Here is an 8,513-nt window from a genome sequence, read left to right on the forward strand (position 1 = left end):
AAGCGAGATCCCGCGTGGTTTTCCTGATTCCTTTTCAAGCCCTCGCCTAGGCGAAGGGGACTCGCCTGAGCGAGCATGTCTCGCTTAAGCGAGATCCTGCAGCCTGAGCGAGGTGCTGGGCGAGGCAGGGCGCTGTGTGATTATTTTCTTGACTTTGTTGGTGAATGTATGGCTTGACTTTAAGTATTATGATGAGAGTATGAGATAAATGAGTATGCATGTGTGAGGTAAATCATGATTTGCGAGTAATGGGTTGGTACAATTTTAACATGAGAATTGTATGAGATGGTTCATGAAATTAAAATGATGGGTTGGTATGAATTCAACATGAGACATGAAAGGGTTGTTATTAATGTGGCACAGTAATGATATGAGATGGAGTTCCATTTTCTGGATTCAAGAATAAAGAGTTGTATGGCTTGGTTGAGGATACGAAAGTGATGAATCATGAGAAAGTGTATGTATATAATTGTGTGTATGCATGATGAATCTGTTCGCTGATCTATGAATGTTGGTCTGTGTCAGCGTGTAATTCCTTGGGGCCTCTAGGTGAAACCTCCGGGGTTGCGCTTCAGTGGTCGGGACGTAATCCCATGGCCCCTGGTAGTGTGTGTCCATGGTGGTGCCCCATCTGTATGACTAGGTAAGGATTCAAGGTAAGGTCGCATCTTGACACTCTAAGGGGTCAGTTAGTCTCACTTAGAACGGACTGACTCCTGTGGTGAGAGTAGTAGGAGGCCCAAAATTCAGTAAGGGCTAACCTTGTGGTGAGGGAATATTGATCCATTATAACACTTGTAACACATAGCTCGGGGATGAGCAGAGGTATCCACCACAAGTGCAAGTGTCCGCTAAATCCGACCAAGTTATACCTATCCGAATGAGTCGAGTCGAGTCGTAGTGTATTGTTTGGAAGGTCGTAATATGCTGGTGTGATGTATGTATGATGGACTGTGATTATATAACTGACTCCATTGATGTAATGATTTTGGGCTCTAGCTTACCCTACTTTCTTTGTTGCGTGATCTTCTGTGTGGTACTCTCTTTTGCAATGATCATCAACTTGTTGGTGTGAGCAGATGCGAGGAACACCCGTAGATAAAGGGGGGTGGAGATTCCGCTGCCTAGACCACGTGGACCAGTTTATATTTCCATATGAGTTTATTTAGGGTTGCGACCCATGTATCTGTTCGTCCTTAGATTTATGTACTTTGGTAAACTTTTCCTCTAATTTCTTTTGGGCATCGTGGTGTGCCATGGGATGTATGGAGTTGAGTTTAAAACTCCCATATCCCGCTTTTATATTATCTTTCCCGTAACATTCCTTTAATTTTCACGTGCTTAATTAAATTGGGTGTTACATGATGGCCGTATAAAACATATAATTTATGTAAAAAAACTAATATCGGTGCTTTATATATCAAAAAAAATTTCAAAGAAGTATTCAGGAAGAACTAACGTAGTAATAATGAACATGACCTAACTCCGACAACGAAATTCAGCAATGATATATTTTTTTTAAATAGTTATTTTTTATAAAAAAAATCAAATTCCGTTAGATTTTTTCAAACAAAACTGAACCTATTTTTACTTATTTAATTTAAAAATATTTTATTTATAATCTTTGAAGTATATTTCATAACTATATGAATATAATGAAAAAGTTTTGACAATATATAAATTTTATGTTCGATCTTCAATACTGTCATTATAAAACCGAAGATTAAGATCACTTTAAAAACCAAAATTAAAATATTGGTTAAATTATTCATTTAGTTATTATATATATATATATATATATATATATGCTACATTTTTTAGTTGTTATGAGTTTAAGCTATAGAGAGTAAAAAAAAAAAATATAATAGATAAAGATTAAAAGATATAAATTAGAAAAAATAAATTAGTTTTAAAATAAAAATTAAATGAGGATGTAATTCTAAAATAATTTGAAAGGAGTAGGGAGAAAGAAAAAGATTTTAGAATTTTATAATTAAGGAAGAGAGAAAAAATGAATTATTGAGGAGATGGAAACAAAAGAATGACGTGGGGAGGAAGTAAGATATTGGTTACGTGACAACAGAAAGTTTGTTGTGGGGTCCCGCAAGCAGTGGGGGACGCGCTGGGGGAGCGCGTGGGGGAGGTTGACGTCAACGTGCTTTTGGGTTGCCCTAACGCAAGGGAGGGCATGACGGAAGAACTTGCTGTTTCTCTCTCTCTCTTGTTCTTATCCATCGCATTGAAAAGCAGCACCATCACCACACCACACCACACCTTGTTTTCATAAATATGGGACTCTCAGCCTCAGCCTCAGCCATGTCCACCTTCTTCCCTTCTTCTATCAGCTGACTCATCGACCTCTGTTCATTCGGTGCGTTCTTCTTTCTTCGCTTCTATTTTCTTCAGATCTGCTTTTTCTCTCTCTCTTTTTGTCCTTTTGTTCACTCGTTTTCGATCTCAGGATGGAGCCTATGGACATAGTTGGAAAAGCCAAGGAAGACGCTTCGCTTCCTAAAGGTATCTCGCTAGGTCTTTTTTTTTTCTTCTCAGATTTGTGATTTTGAATGCTTAATTGTAAAGGAATATTTTTTTTTCTTAATTTAGAGAAGTTTTTTTATATAGTGTTTGAAAGATCATCTTTCTCGCAGCAACAATGACGAAAATTATCAAGGAGATGTTGCCCCCGGACGTGCGTGTTGCCAGAGATGCACAGGATTTGTTGATCGAATGTTGTGTCGGTGAGGCTTGGAAAACGAAAACACTTTTCGAGTTTCGTTTAATTTGTTGTTGAGTGAAATTTTGATAGTTCCAGTGTTTGTTTTTGAACATTTTTTGTGTTTCGCCTTTTTTTTTAGGTTTAGTGGTCTCTTGTGTATTTTTATTTTCTGTGCTGAATGGTGTCTGTTTGGTACACTGTTATGTTGTTTTTGTCAACTTTGATTTATTTTTGGTAGATTAGGGTTAAATGGTGTCTTTTTTTAAAAAAAAAAACGATTTCTTAATGACACACTGGTCTTGGCTAAAAAGTGGCAAAAGGAGGGAAGACTTTACTCGACCGTGTTGTTTGCCATGTAAATAATGTGAAATGGAAAGATGGATTTTATGTTTGATGGTAAATGCATTTCTTAAGTTTTTTTGTTTTTATGTCTAGACTTGTGCTTTTTACGGTGTTTGCTTGTGTATCACTAGGGATATGTATGGGCAGCAATACGTGTTGTGTTGGATTTAATTCTGTTTGGGGTTTCTAATCTTTTGCCCAAATTTTGCTCCTTACTGAATGTGATTTTGTATGTTGATCTGTATCATTATAGAGTTTATAAACCTTGTCTCATCTGAGTCCAATGAAGTCTGTAACAAAGAGGAAAGAAGGACGATTGCACCGGAGCACGTGTTGAAGGCATTAGGGGTATTTTTCTACTGATTGAACTGTTGTCTTACTAAAGTTTTCATGCGAATGCTTTCCAATTTGTATTTGGTTGTGTATTTGATATCTTGTTGCTGTGCTGCATTCTGTATTTTATCATCGTTCATTTGTTTTTTCCATGAACAATTGAACATGTGCGTTTCTGTGTGGGATGTATTGTAGTTTGATATGATACTCAAATGTAGCAGGTAACATTAGTCTGATGAGTTGATTCCTTGGTCGTACTGTCTGACGATAATCAGAATATGGGCAGTATAATTGATTTTCATTGTATATGGAATTGTGGATAGTTATAGGCAGACAGGCCGAACAGGATTATGCAATTTCTTTTATTTGCTACGTAAGTTTACAATGTAGCACAACAAAAATTTTCTCTTGGGTGGTGATACGATTGGTTGGTAATGGCATTGGATAAATATTCTTGGTATTTTGGAATGTTTTTGATAAAAAAAGTTAGTAATAACAATGCCATCTTTTTTATTCTTGTATTTTTATATGATAGTTAAAATGAAACCCCTAGGAATTCACCTCCAATCCCATCCGCAGTGAGACTGGACAACTGCTTTTCAAATCACAGAATGAATATCTCCCAGTGCTTTCTCTTTAGCCTCTCTTTTGTTGCTTGTTATTTTTCTTGTCCATCCTAAATGTTGTCATGTGCTTCGTGCTTTCCAGATATTGAAATGTGTCAACTCATGGATACTCTTATTTAGTAGTAAAAATTGTTGATTGCATTGTTTTTATGTAAACATTGCTGATAATTGATTGGAACAATATGTATCGTTGTTATAAATATATATTTAGTCTTTTATCTTTGTCGTATAAGATTGCGTTTAGAATCTTGTAAATAAAATTTTTGTTTCGAATGATTTCTTTTCAATGGCCAAGTGTTCCAAACATAGTACGTATTATATCATTTCCACTGTCGTTACTACATTAAATATTCTTGAAAAAGATATTATCAATACAAGTAATTTGTACGCTTTTAAGTGACTGGGTTGGTTATTGATTTCCACATGTTTTTGACAGGTTCTTGGATTTGGTGACTACATCGAGGAAGTTTATGCAGCATATGAACAACACAAGCTGGAGACAATGGTGATTGTTTAATGTTTAATGGCTCATGTGCATGATATATTAGCATTTGACATTAGAATTGTTTGTCTTCTATCTTTCCACAATTGTTTATGGGTGAACAATATTATAAACCATTTCTTAGCTTTTATTTGATGATCCTCGTACAACACTAGTGGAGTTGCCAGTCTGTCTGAATGTCGTCTGTCATAGGGGAGAATCCGCAGGTCTCTGCTGGCCTCCCTTTTTGATCCTCTAAAGAAGACCTAGTTGATCATGGTTCTCTTGTTATCTCATGCTGATTGCCTGGTAGTGTGACCCATCTAAATGTTTGAGAGATCATAATGGGCCTGATACCTTGGGTTTACTCCCCTGCTCCTATATTCTCTTTATAGTGTGGTCTTCGGGAGCATCATCTGTTATGTGGTTTTGCCCTAATCTGGGCTCCTGTGCGACTTGTAGAGGAACCCACTAAACTTTTTTGGCTTGCGAAATTAAATTACCTATGATTTATGAATCTTGAATTATGTATATATATATGGTTCATTCAATGCTTGTGGGAAAGTATTCTGTTGTTGAGATTCATGATGCACGACTGATCCATGTTGGCTATTGAGTTGATGAATGGCCTGGAATTTTTTGTATCAAGCTCATAGTGGTCACTATTGATCAATTTGATTAGAAAAGTGGATTTTGCATCATGAAATAAACTATTGTTTATAGATTGGCTTGAGCAAAGAAGTATTTTCTGATTGATTTTTTAAACATTCCAGCAAGACTCTTTGAAAGGTGCCAAGTGGAGCAACAGGGCTGAGATGACAGAGGAAGAAGCATTGGCTGAGCAGCAAAGGATGTTTGCAGAGGCCCGTGCTAGAATGAATGGAGGAGCCATTACTCCCAAGCAGCCTGACGCTGACCAAAGTTTAGAGAGCTAACTTAGGACCTTTATTTTCTTAAAGCATAGGCAAGCATCTCCCGACTCTGTCCTATGCCTTGATTAGCTCGATTTTGCACAAATACCCATTCACTAGTTTGATGGCCTACGTGAATGTGCTCGACATTTGTGTTCTTTTTAGTAATATTTGTAAGTTAATGTAATTATTGGAGTTCGTCTAAACCTTCGTTTATTTAGAATTACATGTAAATTATTTCCATTTACCTGTTGTATCTCTTAAACTAGAAGCTCCTGGCTTAATTTTGACAATAGTAGCTATATTAGATTGTAACAATCTATTATAATCTGTTATAGTTAGTTAATATATGAAAGGCCATGAAAGTTTCCATAGAAATTAAGGTTCACTTAACTTTCATATGCCCATTTAATTCAAGTCTAATCTTAGATTCATTTAAACGAGTTTATGTATACACAAATAACACAAATAACTGAACGTCATGTATGTATTGACAAATATCTAAATGCTAAAACCAACTTCAGTACGGGAAGTCAGTAAAACAACTTCTGAAATATATTTCTTCTATGATTGGTTTTATTCGGTCAACTAAGCCAAAATACTGCGATTTCAGTTGGTGAATTAGTTTTCACACATGGTGGGATTGAGAATTGAAGACAGAATGTTCTCAATATGATGAATATTGAAATAATTATCGGAGGCATATCCTTGCCTAGCCCTGACATGAACTCTCACAGAAGATGGTATGCTGATACCGGTTTCAAATTTAAAGGCCGACTCGAATTCAACAATGTGAGTTGAAGGTTTATATCCTTTTTATTCATGATGCCTCTTTCTATAATAAGGAACTGGGATGATGATTTTGGGTGGAATTAGAAAGTTGTTTTGAACAAATTAGGAGTAATAAGATGGATGGACTAGGGAGGACTTTTTGTGGGGCCAAATGGGGAGGTGTCAGTTCGTAGGTAGGTGTAATGTAGTGTCGGGAGGCAACATGAAGCACGAGAATTCAGTAACTCTCAACTGATGAGTGATGATGTCAGCACCACCGTGAACCGTTGCACTAGAAGACATGGATTCAGAAGGGAGTGGCACGTTTAGATTCAACAGTGATAGCTTTGGGGTTTGTTTGTTTTGGCTTTATTTTTTATCCTTTTCTACCGTTTCGGGTCCTCAAGTCAAAAGAGTTAGTCAAGCACAATCCCCTCTCCCTGCCCTACAAGAAAGTGAAATTACGAACACTATGTCTCCTTAGATTCCTTTCTTTTTCCACTTGTAATGCACATTATCCCATCTCTGTTCGATTTCCTACATCAACTGGTGGGGACTGCCATGTTTCTTTTGTCAGGATTCTCTTGCACCACTATATACCAAAGGAGAGGCCTGGAATCACAAACAGCAATTAATTAAATTTAAAGCCTCACACTTCCATCGCCAGGAATAAAAAAGCAGCAGCTAGATTCTCTCTCTGTCTCTCTGTCTTTCCCATCTATTCTTTAAGCAGCAGCAGCCACTCCCTTTTGGTTTTTCTTTCTCAGATGAATACAGTCATGGCCAGAAGCTCTCAAGAAATGTCCTCCAAGAGGCACTTTCACTGGACAAACAAGGTAGGGACAGAAGATGGTGAAGCTCCCACTTCAGAATCATTCTCAACCCTAGTCCAGGAGGAGAAAAAAGAGGATGACAAGGTTTTTGTTGCTCCTGAGACTCAACCACCTGCAGCAGCCACAGCACATGTAACAAGGAAGAAGCTGCAGGCAGTGGCAGTCTCCAGGATTCGCTCTGTCCTCACTGTTTTCAACAAGAACCGTTTGAACTCATCCTTTGGCCTTGGTTCTCGCGTTGTAGGCACACTCTTTGGCTATAGACGTGGCCATGTACATTTTGCATTTCAGAAGGACCCCACTTCCCAGCCAGCCTTCCTCATCGAGCTTGCAACACCAATCAGCGGTTTAGTTCGTGAAATGGCATCTGGGTTGGTCAGAATTGCCCTGGAATGTGACAAGGAGAAAAGAGCAGAGAAGAAGTCCTTGAAGTTGCTGGAAGAGCCTGTGTGGAGAACTTACTGCAACGGCAAGAAGTGTGGTTTTGCTACCAGAAGAGAGTGTGGGCCAAAGGACTGGGACATCCTCAAAGCAGTGGAACCAATTTCAATGGGTGCAGGTGTTCTGCCAGGAAATAATAACAATGGAGCTGAAGCAGGGTCAGAGAGTGAAATCATGTACATGAGAGCCAAGTTTGAGAGAATTGTTGGGTCCAGAGACTCTGAAGCCTTCTACATGATGAATCCTGATAGCAATGGAGCTCCTGAGCTCAGTGTCTACTTGCTTAGAGTCTAGCAACCTTGCTAGATCTGTTTATTATACTTAGTTTTGGGTTATTGGTATACTACTTGCTTAGCTCTTCAATCATGAAAATGGTGATCTAGTCCTCTTCAGATTTTTCTCTTCTCTTCTGTTTTTTTTTTTTTTTTTTTCTGTGGTATAAGAAGTGGGTTTACCTTTTTTTAGAATAGGCGAGTAGGCTAAGTGAGGAAGGTGGGGAATAGTGGGTAACCAATACTTTACAGCATGGTGGTGTGGGGTGGGGGTCATGAAAGGTGTATATGTGTAATTTTTCCTTTCCAATCCTTTAATCAATGATGAGAGACGGAGGTTAATGCAAATCATCATTGTCTTGGCACTTTAAGTTGGTTGAATAGCTTTTGCTAAATTCATCATGCCATTTTCTTCAATTCCAAATGCTGAATTTCCTCTCCGCCGTTATGTCCTAATCGCTTCTCGATTCAATTAATTCCCTATAATTGAAGTGGATGCAGCACTCTTCCAATTTTTAATTTACACGCAAAAGAAGAAATAAACATTGTGTGTAGCCACATCTTATTTTTCTACTATTGGGTCTGTGAAATGATCCCAATAAATTTTATAGAACCCCAATCATCAAAGTCATAGAAAACTGTGTATATATGCTAAAGGAAATTTATATCCGATTACTGACACCAGACCCCATCTTTTCTCCTTTTTCCTTTATTTATACATTAGCCATTAACTTTACCTCTTGTTGACTGCTTTTCTTTACTTTGTCTAATTCAAATGTGTGCTACA

The 8,513-nt window shown here is 37.7% G+C and overlaps 2 protein-coding genes across 3 annotated transcripts; both read left to right on the top strand.

The window, feature by feature from the left end:
* The first annotated feature begins 2,170 nt into the window (after window positions 1–2,170).
* On the top strand, window positions 2,171–5,656 carry LOC114162673 (protein Dr1 homolog). 2 transcript variants are annotated; one of them, XM_028046626.2, is made up of 6 exons: window positions 2,171–2,371; window positions 2,462–2,517; window positions 2,649–2,738; window positions 3,312–3,406; window positions 4,454–4,522; window positions 5,272–5,656. In XM_028046626.2, exons 2-6 carry the CDS (start codon window positions 2,463–2,465, stop codon window positions 5,431–5,433), a joined length of 471 nt encoding a protein of 156 aa, XP_027902427.1. In that variant the 5' UTR covers window positions 2,171–2,371; window position 2,462; the 3' UTR covers window positions 5,434–5,656. The 2 variants fall into 2 exon arrangements, with proteins under 2 accessions (XP_027902427.1, XP_027902428.1); XM_028046627.2 differs by having other exon boundaries at window positions 2,201–2,371; window positions 2,623–2,738.
* A 358-nt stretch (window positions 5,657–6,014) lies between these two features.
* LOC114162671 (protein MIZU-KUSSEI 1-like) lies at window positions 6,015–8,143 on the top strand. The gene is made up of 2 exons (XM_085666575.1): window positions 6,015–6,201; window positions 6,948–8,143. The coding sequence occupies exons 1-2, from the start codon at window positions 6,082–6,084 to the stop codon at window positions 7,746–7,748; spliced, it is 921 nt and encodes a 306-aa protein (XP_085522701.1). The 5' UTR covers window positions 6,015–6,081; the 3' UTR covers window positions 7,749–8,143.
* Window positions 8,144–8,513: the final 370 nt, after the last annotated feature.

The sequence above is a fragment of the Vigna unguiculata genome, chromosome 9, assembly GCF_037176805.1.
Source record: "Vigna unguiculata cultivar grain cowpea cultivar isolate G323 ecotype 2 chromosome 9, ASM3717680v1, whole genome shotgun sequence".
NCBI lineage: Eukaryota > Viridiplantae > Streptophyta > Magnoliopsida > Fabales > Fabaceae > Vigna > Vigna unguiculata.